Source organism: Liolophura sinensis, chromosome 10 (genome assembly GCF_032854445.1).
Source record: "Liolophura sinensis isolate JHLJ2023 chromosome 10, CUHK_Ljap_v2, whole genome shotgun sequence".
Taxonomy (NCBI): Eukaryota; Metazoa; Mollusca; class Polyplacophora; order Chitonida; family Chitonidae; genus Liolophura; species Liolophura sinensis.
In genome coordinates, this window is record NC_088304.1 from 14455097 (window position 1) to 14476968 (window position 21872).

General features: G+C 38.7%; 1 protein-coding gene across 1 annotated transcript in view; it reads right to left on the reverse strand.

Annotated features, from left to right (window-relative positions):
• Window positions 1–13697: 13697 nt before the first annotated feature.
• LOC135476915 (atrial natriuretic peptide receptor 1-like) overlaps window positions 13698–21872 on the reverse strand; it is a 44328-nt gene continuing 36153 nt past the window's right edge. The window contains 7 exon segments of the mRNA XM_064757061.1: window positions 13698–13769; window positions 14779–14870; window positions 15215–15313; window positions 17172–17346; window positions 18145–18213; window positions 20525–20648; window positions 21195–21381. Of these exon segments, the coding sequence (XP_064613131.1) occupies window positions 13698–13769; window positions 14779–14870; window positions 15215–15313; window positions 17172–17346; window positions 18145–18213; window positions 20525–20648; window positions 21195–21381 (818 nt within the window).

Sequence of the window (21872 nt, forward strand, 5' to 3'; positions counted from 1 at the left end):
ACAGAGCGACGAAGAACATTGCATTAATCATGGAGAGGAAATTGCCATTCGCTCAGGCAATTCATCAGTGTTTGAAGCTATGGCTATGTTAGAATGACGCCTAAACACGCGGCCTGTCCCTCCACGCTAGCCGGGTAGTCATCATAAGGCTATCTCTTTCACCGAGACGCACTGCTCCACGAGCGAGTAGCGGCCTCTCGGCACCCGGGTGCTGTGGCGTCTTTATTTTTCTCTCCGAAAGGGACAGTTAATTACCTGGTTTATAATGAAGTTCGGTATCATATTTTGTGGTATCATTTCTACCCAGCAGATGATGGGACAAGCAATTTTTTTTAGCTTAAGCGAGTCTCTGTTTTATTACCCAGTTTCGCTTTCATTGCCCTAGCGTTAATATGATGATAGCACAAGAGCCGTATTCATCTCCCATTCAAAACTGATTACATTTCGATAAAGCACGAAATATAGACCCAACTTTTACCCGTTATTTGAAATTAACCACTGCCTCCGTCTTTCCTGTTGAACTTAAGCAAGAAAATTGCCCATAATTTGCATCATTCAAATATGACATGTCATATTCGTTATTCATTCCAAAGGCAAGATCACGTGGCACGGATTGAACATCATACAATTCTCAAGATTAAAAAGAAATCACTGTCAGTTTAATAAATATTAAAGAAACTTAAGCAACACTGCAATAAGGGAAATTCATAATGCAGTAATAGTTAAGGACATGAAAAGAAAAAAAGCATTTAGTCTGTTTCATTGTATTTTTACAATAAATCACGTTAACCAATTTTGTGTGAGCTGAAGTTTTTAGAGCTTTGTGATATTACGGACAAGGAACATAATTAATCCTCAATTATCGAAAATGCAAAACATATAAACTAATCCTCCACCATTTGTCACTCTTCAAAAATCTACATATGACAACAAACAGCTTATAGAATTTCGTATTTTTGATAACTCAAAATAAATCAACCTCTGTCCCCAAAACTTGTTGTTGTGGTTGCGCTTTTGTCACAGGTGTTCTGGCTTGTATCTACTTAGGTGTGGTAGGTTTTATTTGATCACCTTTACAACCATAATCATGCTCATCGTCTTCCAGGAGAAAAAAGCTTGGATAAAATTTTTAAAAAATTAAATTCAAACAAATATATGTTGAAAAATCGAGTGCAACACAAAGAACAGCTTGTCATGTTTGACTATGTGCATTAGTTTTAGCGTACAATGTACTAGCGTAAAGCTTGTCTATGTTTGTCTGAATCAATACAATGATAGTGCACTTTAACGACTATGTCCGGTGTTTACTGGTAGAGATTTGTTTTCAAGAAGGTTATCAAAAATGTAAGACATGCTGCCGATCAAACGATGAACTGGTAACGGAACGAATGATTGGCACAGCTCTTCACGAAATTGCTGTATAATTCAGCCAAAATGAAACCCGAAAATTGGAAAATGCCACCTTAGGTTAAAGGTATAAATTGTATACGTCAAAGATTGTATTAGAAAGAGGTGATTAAGAATGCTCACTACCTTTCACGAAAACACTATATATGGTATTTAATATTCACTGTGTCATATTTTCTTCTTTTATTAATATCGATGATAATATCAAAAATAAAAAACGTTAAATGTTACACACGCCAAAAACCGCCGTTGTACAACTATTCCCGTGTACGCCGTAAAACACCATTCAAATAAATAAATAAATAAATAAATAAATACACACGCTAGAGCTCAGTGAGGTCCACTATGCTTCAATAAAAACTCAGCAACAAACGCAATGCAGCATACTCTGTATCTAAGAAAGAATTCTTGATATTATGCTTTCATTAATAAAATATTCAATTTAGTTTTACATTCAACTTCCGCTTACAGCTCTAAAGAGCACATGCATTTTTATTCGTATAACGTATATAAATGTCTGTCTTTTACTTGATAGTCGAAATCAAGTCGAAAAAAAACTGAATTCCGTGTATCTTCGCAATAAAATGAAACAATTTGCACATTTACAAAATCAGTAATACCTTTATTATTACTATACCTTTGCAGGGTTTTATTTTAGTATTACTGTGGTTATGTGTGTTATTGACTTAACGTTATCTCAGGCAAAACAAACAATCTTGTATTATCGGTATTTCTTTCACGTAATATAATCACACTCGCTATTACATTTCTTTCATTGCACGGTGGAGTACATAGACCTATACAACTAATTCGATATTGATTTATGCACATTGGCGACATAAACAATAAGGGATTATTCCTCATCAAAGATTTTTTATATGACTGTTCTGGTGCAATATTTCAACTGAATAACATTCTTCGCGTCGTGGATTTACGGCAACGGTATTTACGATATGCAAGTTTTATTCGCTAGGTCCTATACATTTATTTTCCAACAACACTGGTTCTGGGTTTCCCCTCGGGCTTTACCTGGGTTTCTCTCACCATAATGCTGGCCGTCGTCGTATAAGTCAAATACTCTTGAGTTCGACATAAAACACCAATCACACAAATAGATAAATTTTTAATTTGACATTAATTTGCTTACTAAAGTATTGCATGCAGGTTATTAATCTTACCTTTACATGGCATGTCTAACTTCATTCAACCGCTTATAAAATAAATCGGTATTTCCGATTTCCATTGCCAGCCGAGTTAATCCATACCATACCAAAATTTACCCTCAAAAGTCCAACCCAGCGAGACGTATGCGCTGTCAGATTTTGACGGGATGATCCGGCTTTGATCAAACATACGTGTCAGCTTATATGGTGTACGGTTCGCTGAAGAGATCGGTATAGGGCTAAATCTTGGAATCGTTAACAAATCAGAGGGGTTGAACAGAGAGGTTTGCCTAAAATAATTTCTCCAAGAGCGAGTATTAACATTGATAACGTGTTACAGGGGAAATAACTCGGAACTAGACTTGGACCAGGCGTCAAAATTCTGTGAAGTTAAACCCCTTGAACATGCAGAAACCCGGTATCTGATTTGGCCAATGTTAGTAGCAAAAGGCATTTCACACCGTTAGTACTTGTTTTGTTTAATTGTAAAAGCATTCGCATTTTATGAGGTTAGCACCGGGAGAAATAAAACCATATTCGTTTGATTTATCAATTTTAACAGCTTTCCCCTTTTGCGCAGAATTAATCCTTTCTAACGTGTTTTTTCCTGACTCAACAGCTGTGTATTTTATGCAGGCTGTGTCCAGTGCTATCTTTGAAGCATTGATAATTTCGTAAAAGATACCATAAAAATGTTGAAGTATTACAAAAATTGGCTAATACAGCTTATACTTTTTTTTATCTTATCCCCGTGGGAAATCTAACATCTGTCAAAAGTTGAGATCTGTACCATGATTTTTCTATGTTACTGATCTTCATGGGTTCACGGTGAAAATGTCTTGTTCTTGGTGTTTTAGATTATATCTTCAAAAGCCGTAATTCATGTGGATAGATAAACCTAACAGATCTAACGAACCTCGGCATGTAAACATACCAGACAAACTCTCAAGAAACGACAAAGAAGAGTAAATGGCAACTGGGGTTGGTGACGTCACCTGAGAGGTCAGGCAACATTGATGTTGCATGTTGCACAAAACTTTTTCCAACCGTAACAGAGCTTTTTTGCTTGGGGTTTTACGTCGTACTTAACAATTTTTCAGTCAAATGAGACAGTAAAAGAGTCCCATGCTCTTTCCACAATGTTTCATAATAAAGTGTTCAGTCTAGAGTTGGGTGGTAGTGTGAGCGTGAGAGGATGGGTATACTCCCCATCACTTGGCGCTCAGCACTAAGAGGTCAGATCAAGGAAACAGGACTGATTGGCCCGGTGTCAGTATAATGTGACTGGGTGGAGTGTCGTGTCAGGTGTCTTCGGCATGATACTTCAGTGGCGGTAGCACTTTGGCGGCTTGAACTCACCCTGCCACAAGAAGACACGGTATGTGCAAGAGCGTACTCACACCTAATGACTCCTCGTCATCATATGACTGACAAGGTGTTACATGTAAGTATGACATAAATTCCCAAGCATACACACATACACAGGTACATAGCCATCAACTGGACTCGACTAACGTTTGAAGATAATCGTACCCTGTCCTACCTGACCTCTGAGTATAATTTAGTGGCCTTATCTTGATAACCGGTTTTCTGAAAGTCAAGACATGCTGAGCTCGGTTTATTTCAATACACTTGTAAACGACCAGATACCAGGATGAAGGCATTAGTGGGATTTCTCATGATTTCCATATTTATCATTGGTAAGTGAGAGCGTAAGCGCGCCTTATTTAGACTACAATGACAAATGAAAGAAATTAATTGATAAAAGTATTAACTCCTTGGTGTATTCATATTGCTGTAACCATGGCTACCAGAAGTATTTTGATAACTAGAGTGAACTGATCAAAATGAATATCTGTGAATGAATATCTACAAAATTAGAGTTCCGTACACTGATTGGAAAATGGTGGTAGATATCTTACCATTATAAAGTCCTACAAAACATTAAACCAAAGAAAACGATGAATAAAGAATCAAAGTGATGCCAAAGCACTCTTGAAGAAATCAAATTTGGAACTTATATTCCATAATTTTTAAGGTGAAAATGCAAGACAAATGTTGAAGGTGGACTTTTAATGAAAACGGGTCAATGTATAGAATGTTAGATATTGTGAACGTTTATCTTCACAAAAATTTCTACTACATTTGGCTACCATCCAAGCTCGCACTGAAATATCACATATCGATATTTGTACCTAATCTGCTTCATACTTCGATGGATCACACTCTCTATAACTGGCTAATGCTCGCTTTTATGATGTTTGTGTCGCCTTTAAAATAGAGAAACAGCCTTTGGTTCTGAACAGTTGTCAGGTGTGTCGCAAACCTGCGGATGTCCCTAGTTTATAGCAAACCAACCAGCTATACTGATGTATATTTTCACAAAAATCTTTACAGGGACTGCACATGGTCAGTTTGGGATATGCGTGGAGATGTGTGGGCCGTTCGGGTCAGTCCAGTGTCCAGCCGGGTACGAGTGTCGGTCCAACGGTTGCGGTCACACATGTCAGAAAGTTGCCAAACAAGGTGGGGTGATATTTTTTCTATACCTGTTTATACTTCATTTCTTAATCGATGAATGGGATCAGCATCTTTATCAAGAGAAGATTAGTGTCTGTCAGTAGGGGACCTCTGGCAACCTCGCTTTATCTCGAAACTTCGAGGTAGCGAGGCAGAGATGTGAATCTCACTACCACAGCTACACTGACTTTTGTAATCCATGGCGAGGCATCGAGGTATTGAGAAGTCCTCTGTCGGCTTCTGACCTGGAACGTTCTTATTGGTTGATGACTGGTATAGGAATGCCACCTTCGACGCATTGATCTATACACATGTGCTATTTTTCATAGTAGGCTTGTTACGTTTTGATCTCACCAATGCGGTCGCTGTGAGTTTAAGTCCAGCTCATGCTGGCTTCCTCTCCAGCCATACGTCTGAAAGCTACCTGCGGATGGTTCTGCCCGTTTTCATCCCACAATAATTCTGGCCGCCATAGCATAAGTGAAATATTTTTGAGTTCTGCGCACACCAACAATCAAATAAATAAACAAATATTACATTTTGAAATCATGCAAGTACTTCCATCATTCAGGCTAACACGCTGTGATCGAAAGTCTCACGGACATTTCTTCATTATGACAAGTAACAGTTTTGCAACAATCGTTTGGCATTTTTCATTCATGCCTATGAATGAAGACATGCTTATATATAGCCTCATTTTTCATTCACGTCAGACATCCCTATATGTACCCTCATTTTTATTTTCAGCTTCAGCCGTATGTAATCCGGTGTTGTGTGAAATGTTTTGTGCTTCCGGTTGGCAGAAAGATAAGAACGGATGTGACATCTGCGCATGCCGGAATGCCCTGACCATCACGACATAACAACATTGGGAGAAATTATTTGGTTTAAAGAAGACTTGTCATGTTTTAGCATGACTGATGTTGGTGCTGCAAGAATGCTGCAGAGAATAAAGAATTTCCTTATAATACATCGATTTTGTATTAAAGACTCACATTGAGAGTGAACCTTTTATCATGTATTCTAAATTAACTCGTATCAGACAAAATTCCCCCCTCTTTATTGAACGCCAACAGTCACGTGGGGAAGGTGTGTATTCCTGAAACATGCATGTCAAATGTCTACGTCATGCCAGTTGTGTCTGCTGACTAGATTATCAGTCTTTATTAACTTGAAAACAGTAATGTTGATGCGGCGGTTCGCCTCTGTACATCGGTCTTCTGTGCAGAATTGATGGGTCTTTTGCAGGATGAATTCTACGCCTCACCCAGTGTGGTGGTTACTGACACCGTATATTTTCGTATCCTATGACCAAGTCCATGTAGCTAATAATACACCATTGAACGTCAATCGTTCTAAAATCACATAGTTGGATCATACTCGCGTAAAGACTCGACCTTGGGTGACGTCATTTCAAATTCAGAGGGTTCTTACAGTTCCTGTTGTCAGTTTAATTCGTTAACACAATAATATGCGAATAAATAAAATAAGACAACATAGTACAGACATTTATACAAAAACTGATAAGCAATTCGGGAAACATGTATGGAAAACTGATTTGCTCCAAATATGCGTGAACTCCCTGCTTTGAGTTGGTCATTCCTAAAGCTCGCGCATTAGTTGTTTCGTTTGCTCGCTTTTCCTTTCTAATAAACATGTGAAAGTTTAAAGTAGTAAATTTCAACGTTTCCACGTTCACCACTGTAATAGACGACAATGATAAAGAATCAATATTTTTGTATAATAACGGATTTCCTATGATCCTTGAGTTTAGGAAGTCCAATGGGAGTCTGAAACTAGGATGACAAAATATCAGCGTCCTTTACGGAAGCAAAAGTATTTAAGATACAGTGTTCTATTGCACAAATTAACCAAGTACTCCTATCAGTGTGTTATTGGACGGTGAAATTGATTGTCTAGTTACTACGGAGAATATTTCCAACTGTCTCAACATTCTTGTATGATATGTTGTAAAACCGTCACATAGTGACGTGCGTGTACAGGACAACACAAATTTGAGCACAGATCTCGTATATATTTAGTTCATTTACTTATTTGATTGTTTTTTTTACGCCGTACTCAAGAATATTTCGCTTATACCATTGCGACCAGGATAATGGTGGGAGGAAACTGGACAGAGCCCGGGGGAAGCCCACGACCACCCGCAGGTTAGTGTAGGCCTTCCTTCATACGACCGGAAAGGTATAAATTTATTTGAGAAATGCGAACCTTGTTGACAGGTTGAATACAAGGACATTCTTGAGCACAGATGTCTTATAGATCTACCAGAAGTGCAAGACAAGACAAGAAGATAGACTGATTATGGCTTAACGCCAGTTCGGCAGATATTGTAGCCATGTATCATGCCGACAGACAGGTTTCTATAAATGCATATTTAACGGGTCTAATCCTCGGGAGAAAAACAGAAGATATAGTGAACAGTCGACGTGACAAATTCGTGAGTTTTATTTATGGGAGATTCTGTATTATCTCGTGGGAACTCAATGTCTGGATAGGTCAAGGTCGTGTGATGATTATGCCTTGTTAGCCACAACAGCAACACTCAAGACGCCACGATGAAGGTTCTGCTGGGAATTCTGATTTCTGCTTTGTTGGTATTTGGTAAGTTTATACACCTCATATCAACCAGCGTAGGAAACTAAGGAAGATATTGCGATGCCAGCAGTAAGATTTGCTGTGAGTCTAAAACACGTCATGGAGGATTCAATACCTTTGTATGGAACAGGCTAATTATGTACGCCATAAATCATATGTTAAATATTTATTTGATTGATGTTTTACGCCGTACTCAAGGATATTTCACTTATACGACGGCGGCCAGCATTATTGTGAGGGAAACCTGGCAGAGCCGGGGAAAACCCACGAACATCTTTTATATAACAATTTATAGTTTGATTAACAGAAAATGTGTATGTTATGTATCATAACTGGTTTTTATTTGCTTGTATTCCTTAAAAAAGGATTTAATGTTATCTTAACAGGGACCACTCATGGTCAGATTGGGATATGTGCCGAGATGTGTTCTGAGTCTGGAACACTGAAATGTCAGCCAGGTTACGAGTGCCGATCTAACGGATGCGGACATACCTGTCAGAGGGTAATTAGCAAAGGTTTGAGACATTTGTACTACTTCTCAGTGCTCAGTTCAGTTGTGTACTTCGTCTTTCAATCCTACTGTGTTTCAGTCATATACGCCGACTAAAAACGTAAACACTTCTTTTGATATCCATTAGCTAAATGCCAAGCAGTGACTTGTGCGGGAAGACGAATGTAGATGTCAGTCGAGCATTCTCGGTATTGTGTTAAATACTGTAAATAGGCCGAGAATTCCCTGTTGTATTGTTGGTTACTTCACTTGAAAACAGTTGAAGTTATTGCTAAGGAAAGCCAAGGTGATGCAAATATAGACATTGCTAAAATACTTACATGTTACAGGCCATACAAACAGTGTTTATGCTAGAACATGTCCGGCCGTTGAAGCGGAAAACATTAAATTAATATTAGTCGTTTTGTAGTTTACTCTTGCATTAAGTATTTCTCTTATTTCGTCGTGACAAATTCTATTCAATTTTGGCGTTTCAGTGAAATGTCAGCCCGTGTTTTGTGAGATATTCTGTGTGGCTGGGTGGGCAAAGGATGAAAACGGATGTGATATTTGCGCATGTCGGAAACCATAGATCCGCACTGTCATCCTGTCACTTGTTGTATACCAAGTCATACCCGGAATATAATTCTCATGAAAATACAATAAAAACTGAAACAAAGAACGTTTTTAAAAACATTTCCAAACAGCAAGTATATGATCTTGAGTTGACAATTTCTGCTTCATCTGACTGGAATGAAACGCCGACACGACAGTACTTCAGTGGTAAGACTGTCATGTAAAGATTCTATGTTTGAAGTGCTGCCACACTAAATCCGCACATCAGTCACACGACACATGACACCTACTCAGGAAGAGTTAAAATCTTACCGCCATGTATGAGATAAGTCAATGTAGGTCGGGAGACCTGGGAGGAAACCCGGGTCGGATCGTACCAAAGAATTTAAAAATGGCAATTCTTCTGCATCGCTTGGCCCTCAGCACTGAGAGTGTAGAGCAAAAATATGTATAAAAACAAGACTGGCCTGGTGTCAGTATGATGTGATTTGGTGAGGTGTCATAGCAGATGTCTGCGGCATGATATTCTAGTTGGCGAAAAGGGCTTCCGTGGCTCAGTTGGTTAGCGCTCTAGCGCAGCGTAATGACCCAGAAGTCTCTCACCAATGCGGTCACCGTGAGCTCAAGTCCAGCTCATGCTGGCTTTCTCTCCGGCTGTGCGTGGGAAGGTCTTCAACGACCTTTGGATGGTCGTGGGTTTCTACCTGGACTGTGCCCCGTTTCCTCCCACTATAATGCTGGTCATATAAGTGAAATATTCTTGACTACCGAGTAAAACACAAATCAAATAAATAAATAAATAAATTCTAGTAGCGACAGGCGGTTTGGACTCACCATGCCAAAAGAAGATACAGTATATACAAGCCTAATGACTCCACGTCGTCTTATCATTGAAAAATGGTTAAGTACGACGTACACATGCACAGGCCTACATATATAATTATATTAATGCAAGTATGAATCTTTTAACTTTTCAGTGACATGTCAACCGGTTGCGTGCGACATCTATTGCCCCTATGGTTGGCAAAAAGATAAGAACGGATGTGATTTCTGCGCATGCCGGAAACCGCCAATCACCATTGACTAGTGGAAGATAGTAGTAAAATGAAGTGATATTTCACTGAGTTCAATATTTTCTGTATTTGTGTGAAAAGCCTTTTCGAAAAATAAATTTAATGAAGGAAATCAGGCTGTTGTGAAAATACATTGAAGAACTGTATTTAGTCTCGTACTTTTCCAAAGATGAACTCATTTGCGGTAGCTGTGTAGAAGAGTCTTTGATAAACACAAGCGTGAAATTTTTCAGAGAAAGGAAATAATGTAAAAATGCCAGTTTTAATAAGCCAGTTTTATTATAAACACCATTTCCAAAATGAGCATTCAATTTCATGAAGGCTTACTGAAAAATAACGAAGGGATATAATTAATATCCGTCACATGGAATAACCAGTGATCAAGTATTGAATAACATTGTATTAAATCATTTACTGACCGCGTTATGAGTATGTCAACTCTACCCATGACAGTGAGTATAATGGCTGTTTGGAAACTGACAGAGCCTACTTAATACCACCCTGGTCATGTCCATCTACATCTTTCTGAACAGAGGTGGAAATATACCCAACCGGCCACCTCTGGGCAACTCTATAAATCATATTTTAACCCTAATTCCTAACAGGTACGTTCATTTTAAAAAAAACCCGAAAGACCATGTCATGTCACTCGTAACACATGCATATATGATTAAAAGGCAAAACAGTGCCCTCGTGACGTCTACGGAAGCGGGTTCGCTCTCGGGCCACAGCATTAAGAATTGCTTAAAATTTATAGCATGGTGCTTTCGGGATTCTCAGTTTGCGCGGGGTACCGTTTTAAAATTTTACGTGGGATAATGTAGGAATGAATACTTTGAGCCATCCAGGTAGAATACATTAAACAAAAACACTGAATCTGGTCAACCGGATATATGTTTAACCAATTTCTTACATTGCAAAACTCACCACAGTGTCTTCTCTGTACTTTGGTGAGTGTCGCAGCGTAAGAAATTATATAATATATATCCGTTTGACCAGAATCAGTGCTTTTATTCAACTTATGTGGGGTAGTTTAGCCATGCATCTCTAATCATTTGGTCTAATCTTGTCTTTTCTTATAAAAAAACGGATTCTTCTATTTCATATACATATAAATAGTTTAAACAGCTTATCGACGAATATGAAACTCGGTCCGCGGATTTGGAAAATGGCATAAAAATGGCAGGACTTTTATTCAACATTACATTAATGTCGCACAAATGTGTTTCCAAAACACCGCTCAGCGGTAAATTGACCTACCAAATCACAACCACACGTGAAAAAAAATGCTTGCATTTAGAAAACAAAACGATTATTGTATGATGGTTGGATAATTTAGAACACTGGATAGAAAACTGTATTTTATTTGTCAATTCGGCTCTGAATAATTGTTGTAAAGAGCTAGGTTAAAAATAGGTCGCCACTGGTCATTCTTTTTCTTTACACAATTTGTATGACTGTTTTTTGTTCTTTTTTTTTACTTGAATTGGAGAAGACGATAGCAAAAATAATTTACTCTGTGTACGATGACATGCAAAAGAAGCACATTTTTACAAGATGACAATAATACCAAAATGGGTTCCTCGCATTTTACATTGTTACAGATGATAAAGTCTCTCTGATAACGATTGCCCTTTCGCAGTTATGAATCCTGAAATAATTTCATGAATATACGTGAAAAATATACATAATGGTTTTGGTAATCTGAGGCACGGTAATCCCTCAACACAAAATAGACAAAATAACGCCTATGTATAAGTCAGAGGTAGTCCATTCACCGAATTGTTACCCGTGAACAAGGATGGCTGATGAAAATTAAAGGTCCAGTGAAAATAGTACTGTAGATCCATTAATCTAGAATGTCATAGCAGAGGAGAGGCCCCTTTGCATTGTTTTAGTGTAAATGCATGTTAAATGTTGATGACCACACAGCATTTTGAGTAATTCTAGACCACTGACGTAACATCACTGCATTTGTTTTAAATAATTCCGCTTAAGCCATGGTGGTAGGGGGCGTGTAAATTGCTACTATATTTACATTGGACAGTTAGAATAAAACCCTGACGGAGGAAAACTGACAAGAGGCCGTATTTCAACGGTTACGTGAGGCCATTTGGAAAATCACACTGTTGTCGTTCTTCTGGTCTTATTCTCTATGCTGCAGGTCTTCAGATAGATTACAGGCATGTAAAAAACAGAACTGAAATCACTTACACAGAAATTGGTTTCTTATACAGCGGTCCACGGAAAACATCCAAAGAGATATCCAATAAACTTATAAAGATACAGAATAAAGGTCAGATGGGAAGTTTCTTAAGTTTTCCAATGAGTATAATTCTCTTGTAAAAAAATATGAACAGAGAGTCTAGAAACTCAGGCGCTCTGCTTCAGAATTGTGTCAAATTCCGCTAAACCTCGGGCAAGGGATAAATATATTCATCGTGTTCATTTAGATCGCCGTGGTCTATCAGTAACCTGCAGTAACCAGTAACCTTTCCTCCCACCATAATGCTGGCTGCCGCCGTATAAGTGAAATATTCTTGAGTACAGTGTAAAAATAGATAAATAAATAGATCGCCGCTATTTGGTAGTCTGTGTTAAACGTCGTTTTCAGAATTGACCTTACGATTATTGACCGGAAACGTTCGTCTTGGTCGAGGGCTGGTATACGAATTCTGTATAACTTGCCTAACCTTGTGGTGGCAAGAAGTCATTTGATTTGAGCAATGGTGTCCCAATATTTGATTGAAATATTACCAATATGAACTGAAGCCTCGATCAATCCTCATTTCAAGACATTATGCAAGAATATTTCACTAATACAGCGGCGGGAAGTTCCATGTATTGGTGAAACCGGCTTCCTGAACCATAATTCTGGTTGACTTCGTATAAGTAAACACCAATTAAATGAATAAATACAATACTGAAGAGATACGTCACCATGGTAAATACGATTGATGTGGCGTTTCGACAGCTTTTAAAGCAGGGAGAGTAACTTTTCCCCCCACATATATGAACTGGCGATTTTTCCTATGCATTTTTTACGCAAACGTCGGTATTCACCCCGGAGAATTAGCTTAAGGCACATGTCATATAGAGATTTGAATGTACGATCTCAACTGAATTCCAGGAAAGATCACCCTGGAGCACAGTTAACCACTTATTGCCAGTAGTCCGGAAAAACATGTACCCGGGAAATCCGTAAAACCCTTTGCATAAATGGTAAGAAATGAGTTAAATATTTTGATCTGTATCTCATGTGAAAACATTACAATGGACATACAAAATTAAAAAAAAAACAAAACAGACAAGCTAAAATGATACCAACACGGTCCATTTTCATTGATTATGTTGAGCATATTCTTAATTATCACACTGTTTTTGATGTTTTACTCTCAATGATTTTAAAATCTGCGCTTTATAGGAAACGTTAGCCGTATACATGTGAATAGCGTGAGTAAGTGCTTGGGGTTTAACACATGTGAATGGCGTGAGTAAGTGCTTGGGGTTTAACACATGTGAATGAATGATGTAATCTCTACCTAATGTAATCAATGTGGATTTCGTCCATTTCAGAAAACATTCATTTTGGGACACCATTGCTCAAATCAAAAAGTCAAAAACCATAAATGCATGAAACACCACACTGCATGGAGAATTTAACAAGTTCAAATTGGGCTTTGGACGGACGAGGTTGGGTAAAGCCACGCACAGACATCTGCGCATATTCCATGAGTGGCAACACCTCTGCGCGCCCCACTTTTCGCGGAAACGACCTCTCATTTATATACTGATGTTACTAAGCATCCATGAGGATGGCACCTGACGATATCAGTCGACTTGTTGTTTATTTCAGACAGTCGGACATTTTTTGGTTGAAGCTGTGGTACCCTTTAGCCAGTATGTCTTCATTTGTCCTTTTCCCTGTCGAAACGAAACAATGCCATTGACTTATAACACCTGTAAACGATGGCCATGGCTAGTGAAGGCAGTTCTATATGAGAATCAGATTGTGTAATTATAATTAACTGTGAAATAGTATACTCAAAACATTGACTTAATAACACCTACTGAGATCAAAACGGTCAAGTCAAAGTTCAGCCCGACAATCTAATTTATTTATTCGATTGGTGTTTTACACCATACTCAAGAATATTTCACTTATAAGACGGCGACCAGGATTATGGTCGGAGGAAACCGGTCAGAGGCCGAGGGAAACCCACAACCATCCACAGGTTGCTGGCAGAACTTCCCAGTTACAGTTACAGAGGAAGCCAGCATGAGCTGGACTTGAACTCACAGCGACCGCATTGGTGCGATGCTCCTGAGTCATTGTGCCGTGCTTGGCGTGCTAGGCCCCTCGGCCACGGAGGCCCCTTCGGCAATGTAAAGCAACCCTCAAAACTAAACTTCGGCTTCCAAGAGTTGCCGCTGTAAAATGATGTTATTGTGATTGATTTATTATATGTACAGATTTATTCAATGATTGCTTAACGTCATCGTTGCTGAAGTTGTGGGGGCAAACCGGATTATTCGGTATAAACCACTGATCTTTGGGAAAGTACTGACGAACTTTCCCACGTACAGATAAACAAACCATCCTGTTACATGTTAGACTTTGCGAACTGCCACATGACCCTCGTCGACCGCTTCGGTCTAGTCACCAAAATGCCACAATCATCAGTGAAAGCGGGGGAAACTAAAGACTTAATCCATCCAAGTGTGGATCTGAACCCTCGCTGATCTGGTCTGCTAATTACGGGGTATACACTAGCCTCTGCTCCAAGTATGCACTATTCAGTATGACAATATTAGTATGATCAAGTGAATATAGCTTGGGAAAATATTGTGATGCCTTGCGCACATTAAGTCCGAACAAGAAAATTCTAGTGGAGGGGAAGTAATTCTTTTTACAAAACACAGAAACACTTACCTTCACAGTTATCTCCCCTCTAAGATCGAGCTCAAACCCTCCAATGGCGTCAAGTAGGGCTTTCGTCGTGTCACTTGTGTGTATTTTTAAAGCTGAAGAATTAGAATGAAATAGTTTAGTAAATAACGCCCAAGAAGTTTTTTTATCGTTCCACATTTCTTACTCTAAGTTCAAAACTAAAGTACAGTAAGATACTTGTGTAAATATATGCCCAGAACCGAGTTGAAAACTAGAACATTCAGGTGACGTACTGCCTGTGACAAGCGCAGGATCATTTTCAAAATCGCCCTGTTTGATCATTCCTATTGCAATGTTAATGATTTATTTTATACCTTCATCACAAAAATATATAAGATAATATTTAAGATCAAATAGGCCTATAAATTCAGGGATTATACCACAGGTTAAGAGTAAGTCTGGCTATAAGCTGTTTTACCTTCACCGTGTGATTCCATTCTCGATGCGGTATTCACGGTATCTCCAAACAGACAGTACCGCGGCATTTTCAGTCCCACCACTCCAGAGCACACGGACCCTGTGGAAGAACAATCCACTGTGTTTGTTTAAAAATATTAATTAAAAAAAACTAAGAAAAAAACTTAAGAAAAAAGAGCGTAGAGAGTTAAACTGAAGCACCGACGACAGTGTGATAGCTGGCAAATGGTCACGTGTTACCTCTGAAATAAGCCATCTGGTCAATTTTGTAAAATTTGATTATTCATGTAAATGCATGAATATTAAAAACTTACACGCCCCCTAGAATCGTGGCTTTAGGAGAATTAGGTAAAAAAATGCAGTGATGTTAACTGCAATTTATTACACGTTACTAAAGGGTCCAGAATTACTCAAGTGCTGTATTGTCATCACATTTAACATACAATGACATTAAAACAATTCGAGGAACCAGCTTTTCTAGTCCACCATGAGAATCTTTTTTGTTTTTACAAAGATTACGAAGACACACCCCACTCTTAAAACGGTATACCTTTCTTTAAGATAGCAATAAGGCGTTTGTGCTTTCCGCCCATGTAATTGGTTAATCCATACTATTCAACTGAGTGTGGGGTATAAAAACTCTTTCAGCTATAATAAGTGAAACTTCACTCCAGCGAACTCACAACGACCGTATTGATCAGAGGCTCCTGGGTCATTGCACCGAGCTCACAAGCCTCTGTCACAAACTAGGTGCATTCATGAAGGCTGAGCCCTCTTATGTCAAATGACAAACGCCTATCAAATCAGTGTACTAGCCTGGGTGGGAAAACAGTACTTTGATAATGCATATATCATTAATCCCAGAATGCCCTATAACATGTGTACGCTCACATGACAAGCGACCGGGATTCAACGTGAGCGTTTCGTGTTAGCTTTTGGCAACGATCATTATCCCCATCACTGTTGCTCTGGTTTCACTGTCCATGCAGTGGTTTCCAGGATTCAGCATTTGTACTGAGCATCCCCAAGGCTTGTTTCTTGTAACTGGTCTTTCTATTCTTTTAATGTCATTCTATATTAAATATGATGACAACACATAATTTCGAATAAGTTAGAATAAAACCCTCGCCGAGGTAGACTGACAAGGGCTGGATTTCGTCGTTTACGAATGACCATATGCCAACAGTGACACGCTCATTGTTGCTCTGCCTTTAACCTCCATGCTGTTTTTTATATCATACTTATTACATAGGTAGGTGTACTCTTGGTGCCTGATATAGGTGTGAATTTTGAACGAACAGAACTAAAATGATATCAGATCATCAGTGGATGAAGTCGCACACAATATAATTGTTCACATACGTATGCACCGTTAGTGGTTATATTTTGTGTCGTGCATGCCACATCTCAATGGCGAAATACTTATTACCCATATGCATGCTTCAATGACATTCCATCAAGAGTACCTTGCAGTTTTATTCGCAACATATCAAAAAATCAACATTTTATTTTAATTATATTCTACTGGAGGTGCGATCACCAGTGTGTTGAATGGTAGAGAGTGTGTTAAATGGTTATGGTGCCGTAGTGAGTGTGTTTAATGGTTATAGTGCCGTAGTGTGTTTTATCGTTATAGTGCGGTAGAGTGTGTGTTTAATCGTTATAGTGCGGTTGTGAGTGTGTTTAATCGTTATAGTGCGGTATTGAGTGTGTTTAATTGTTATAGTGCGGTAGTGAGTGTGTTTAAGTGTTATAGTGTGGTAATGAGTGTGTTTAATCGCTATAGTGCAGCATTAAATAATTACGCTCTCGAGTCTGTTTATGTTTAAGTTCCTTGAAAAATTGTGAAACACCAACTGGCGAATTAATAAATCACACATGTTAGTTGTAATACACAATAATAATTTTCGTCACGCATATTTAGACAAAACTGGCTTCCATGATAAATGTATATAAACCTGAATGAACTCCTATCCTTGCCCGAAGTGGTTCTTCAGGTTTGTGCCTGATTTTGAAACTTTTCACGCGCTCTAGAATAGCCAGTGACATAAGCGCTATCTCACGCGCATGTTCATCTCCATTTCTGATTGGTAAACCGGAAACCACCATATATGCATCGCCTATCGTCTCCACCTGCAGGGAAGAAAAAAAAAAGATTGCTAGAATGGCTTAAATAAAAAAAAAAGAACGACCAATAAAAATTAATCGACACTTATCGTCTCAGGTTTCTCTCATGTGAGAGCGTGCTAAACTAATATACTACGGAATGAATGAATGAATGAATGAATGAATGAATCATGCATGACTTGGCAGGATACATTGGCAATATTCCAGCCATATCGTGGAAAAGTATTATGTTACTGAATTAATATTTTGTTAGTTACATGGTTACATAATCTGTTACATGGGAACTCTTGATGGCAGTGAAAATCAAAACCATGATAACCATGAAGATGGGTGATTCAACATAACTATCATCAATTCAATATCTCTTCCCCCCTCTCCCACCACACACACACCTAAACAGCTAACATGCGAGAAATGTATTAGCAATGGCGGGCAAAGCAACTCAACGACACGATTAGCCTTTCAGCAATCTTCGGGTAGATTACACCCTTTGTCAAAGGTGAACTGACAGTGCCGTCATCATTATGGGGTATCTGATAGTGCTTCCATGCACAAGCATTTCATTTCGTTATCGATTAAACACAAGCACAGTTAAAGGATATTAATGGTCCAAACCTTGTAGTCAATACGCCTAGAGCAAAGGGGAACTCATCGCGAACAGTAACATCGTTTTTATTACTCAACAATATGTATGTTCTTGGAGGCTGGCAAAAGAAATGCTGTCTGATTAACAAAATATCAAATACAGCAATGCGTGTCACACGCAAGTCCTTTGTGGAGGTGAGTTATATAGATGAGACAAACCTTGTAGACGTCAAACGTGTCTATCGTGCTGTCAAAGCATGTGTAGAGGTCGTTCAGCAAATCGATGACCTGGAAAGTACAAAGAGATGAAGACTAAAAGCAGTATTCAATATAATGTTTGTTTTGTCCAGTAAAGGGCGTTTTCAAAACCACTATTCCAACTATTCCGTTACTGAGCACAGTCTATACATTGCTCTCTTTAATTAAAGGAAAGTATTTATTATCCGAAATGCACATATTAGTAACCATTTACTATGCGAAACGAACATACTGTACAGGCTGACAAACTGAATTGTAAACTGGATATCGTAGCCGATTTTAACCTGATTGGCTGACAGTGAACATAAGGTTTCCTGGGTCAAATCCTACAGCCTTGGTCACGCTTGAAAAAATCTGCCATAACTGAAATTCAGGTTAGGTATAGCCCAAACTTGCTTACCTCCCACACCAGCCAATCAGGGTGGATTCTGTTTCCATTTGAAGGGGCAGAATTTAATGCCAAGTGGGAAGTAAAATGTAATGACATTATTTACTGTTCCCGTGACTATTAACTGCTCCATGGCTTTTTTAACGTATGACTAATCTATTTTCTTAGCTACGGGATACTTAGCTATTACGCATAAGAAGCCAGCATTTTATGCCTCAATAGAATGCCTCAAGACGTACAGTGCACAGAGTAAAACCAGAGCGGGTAACGACAGTGGGTTAAACACGGAGGTTGTGGTTAGACCCTGAGGTTACGGTAAGGCCCAACAAGACGACTCGTATCTTGCTCTCAACAATCACACTAATTTTTCCTTCAGCATGACCATTAAGACTTGCCTGGTAGATTATGTAGGATCTTTCTTTTGAAAGCAAAGGAAACACTAATGTGAAACACATGTCAGATAAAAGACTATTAAACACTGTGCATATAAAATAGTTATTTATTTATTTATTTGATTGATGTTTTACGCCGTACTCAAGAATATTTCACTTATACGACAGTGGCAAGCATTATGCTGGGAGGAAACAGGGCAGAGTCTGGGGGGGGAAACCCACGACCATCCACAGGTTGCTGGAGGACTTTCCCACGTACGGTCGGAGAGGAAGCCAGCATGAGCAGGTCTTGAACTCACAGCGGCCACATTGGTGAGAAGCTCATGGGCCATTACGCGGCGCTAGAGCGCTAACCAGCTTTGCCACTGAGGCCACCCTATAAAATAGTTCGATTCATTTGTTTTTTTAGAATTTTCCAATCTCATAAAAGGCATTTGAAAATTTACGGTGACTTTTCCTGATAACATTGGAACTTGTGACATCACATGAGTTTTTTGTTCCTTAAATGTCTGAGTTATTACATCATTCAAAATGCATATACATAAACACCAGTCTACGAATACATTTGCTGAATGGACTTTGAAACGAAGTAGTTCGAGTCAAAAACATGGACGCCATTGATACGCTGTGGTTCACCACAGACAAAACACCGGAGTGTCTGATGTTTTAAAACAATTTTACTTGGATGGAAATATTCTATAAAAAAATCTAGCTATTTTCCTACATTGTGTTTAATGGTCTTTCATCTGATATATACTTTATTTTAGTGTTTTCTTTGCCTTTAATACAGAAAATTAAATGGTTTATTTTCCTTTGGCATTTGAAATCTGTATGTCGATATTAGTTGATATGATATAAGGATGTGTCATAATGTTGTTGATCTTCATTCAGTGAGAAATCCGAAATCTATCTCTTTTAAATGGACATTACTACGGCGAAACAAATGTTGTTTGTTCGGGTCCCTTGATCTCAATGTACACTGACAAAAACGACAATCAAAACTGTAAACTATGCGCCGTGTACTTTACCTTTGAAAGTTGTAAATAATGTGGCGCAATGAGTCGTTTGCAACTGGTCTTTACCGTGGGTTCCTTTCTTGTAACCAATAAATTGTATATTAAATACGACGTCACAACAGAAAGACACGTTTTTCTCTCGTGATGCCCTCACTTTACTCGACGATAGTTGCATGGGATGTATATACAGCCATTGAAATAATACAAAATTGGCTGGATTTATGCTCTGAATCGTTATCCTCTAATACCTGGATCTTTTAAACGGCTACCAACTGGGCATATGGGGTTACAAAAAAACGTCAAAAAAGCACACCATCTAGTTATCATAACGTAGGTCAAAACCTGCGAAGCCTGGTTGAAAGGGTCACGTTCACATATTCCAAACTGTGTTCTCCTCGACGTTATAAGGGAAAACACAGGTAACTCGATGTAATGGCGTACAAATCAAACCACATAACTCGAACGACACGTGTCAATATGGCATGCAAATCAAACCACATAACTCGCACGACACGTGCCAATATTTAGTGGCGATGAAGACTCACCTGGATAGGTGTGCTCTCGGCTGAGATGTTCGTGAAACCACAGATATCACTAAAGTATATGGTCACACAGTCAAAAGCTTCCGGTTGCACGGAATTCCCGTTCTTCAGCTGTTCGGCAACAGTCCTAGCAAAATGTAATGACACTGTGTTATAATATGATTATTATTTATTTATATTGCCTATATTCACTCCTGCTCACTATCAATTAAACTGGCTTTCGGTAGTGACAGGTAACATCACAAGCTCTACACATCGACGTGTTGGACGCTAATATTATCGCAAAGAAAATGCAATTAGACCACTTTCTACACCGCATAATGTTAAAGTAAACAAGCCAGGTTTCGACAACAAGAGCATATTGCCTCCGGTGACGTTATAATTATTTAAAAAAAAAACAGTGGCATGCAGAGAAATGGGCGTGGATAGTAGTTTTTTCAATAGCTGCACCAACATGCAGTTAGAACAATCTTCACGCAGTAACACAGTCTACACTAATGATTTTGCTGTATATTGGCGACAAGTTTAAAGACACAGACAATATAGTGGTAACTTTCCATCAACGCGAAAACCAGTTTCCAGACATCAAAACAGGCACGCTTTTAGGTTATATTGTCATGCAATTACTTGTTCTCAACAGTTCGCTTTCAAATACGACATTACACTAACACACCTCGGTAATACTTGGTATAGCAACTGTTCGCTTTTCTTTTTCTCTTCCAGGAAAGCATTCGTCCTGTCCTCCACAAGCTGCTCTAAATTGTTAGCGTAATTCTCCATTCGTCGTAATAATGTGTCCAGAAGATTTCCTTCACGGCCGCTGAGAACACACAAATACAAACACTACATGTGATACATAACTGCTGTGGTAGCCTACAGTTGTGCATAATGTTGTTGTTGTTCCTCGGTCTCTATATTTGGGAAAATCCCTATATTTGACAATGCACACACTCACACAAAAAACGCCATAATTTTGAGACTAATAGAAAGCCGTTTAGGAAAACATCAACACTCCAGGGATCAAATAATATGGTCAACACTATGTCTGTTTTAATTAAAAACTGCTACTAGATCAATAGTTCGATTCGACTATCAGAACCAGTCAAATGCATATGCATTGGCTCATTCTTCTCTGTTGTTTCTGTGTTGCTTTGTAATTCCATACGTGTACTTTTGTAATGGTAAAACTTTTTGTTTGAAGGTGTTAATATTTTAGCTGCGTGTGGGAAAGACGTTATTGTTGTTGTTGGGCAAAGTGTACATCTACTTATTGACCATGGGCGTCATTTCTTGAATGCGCATTCGGTTCCTCTCTCTAATTCAACTGAAGCAACTTATATTCTGAGAGTGA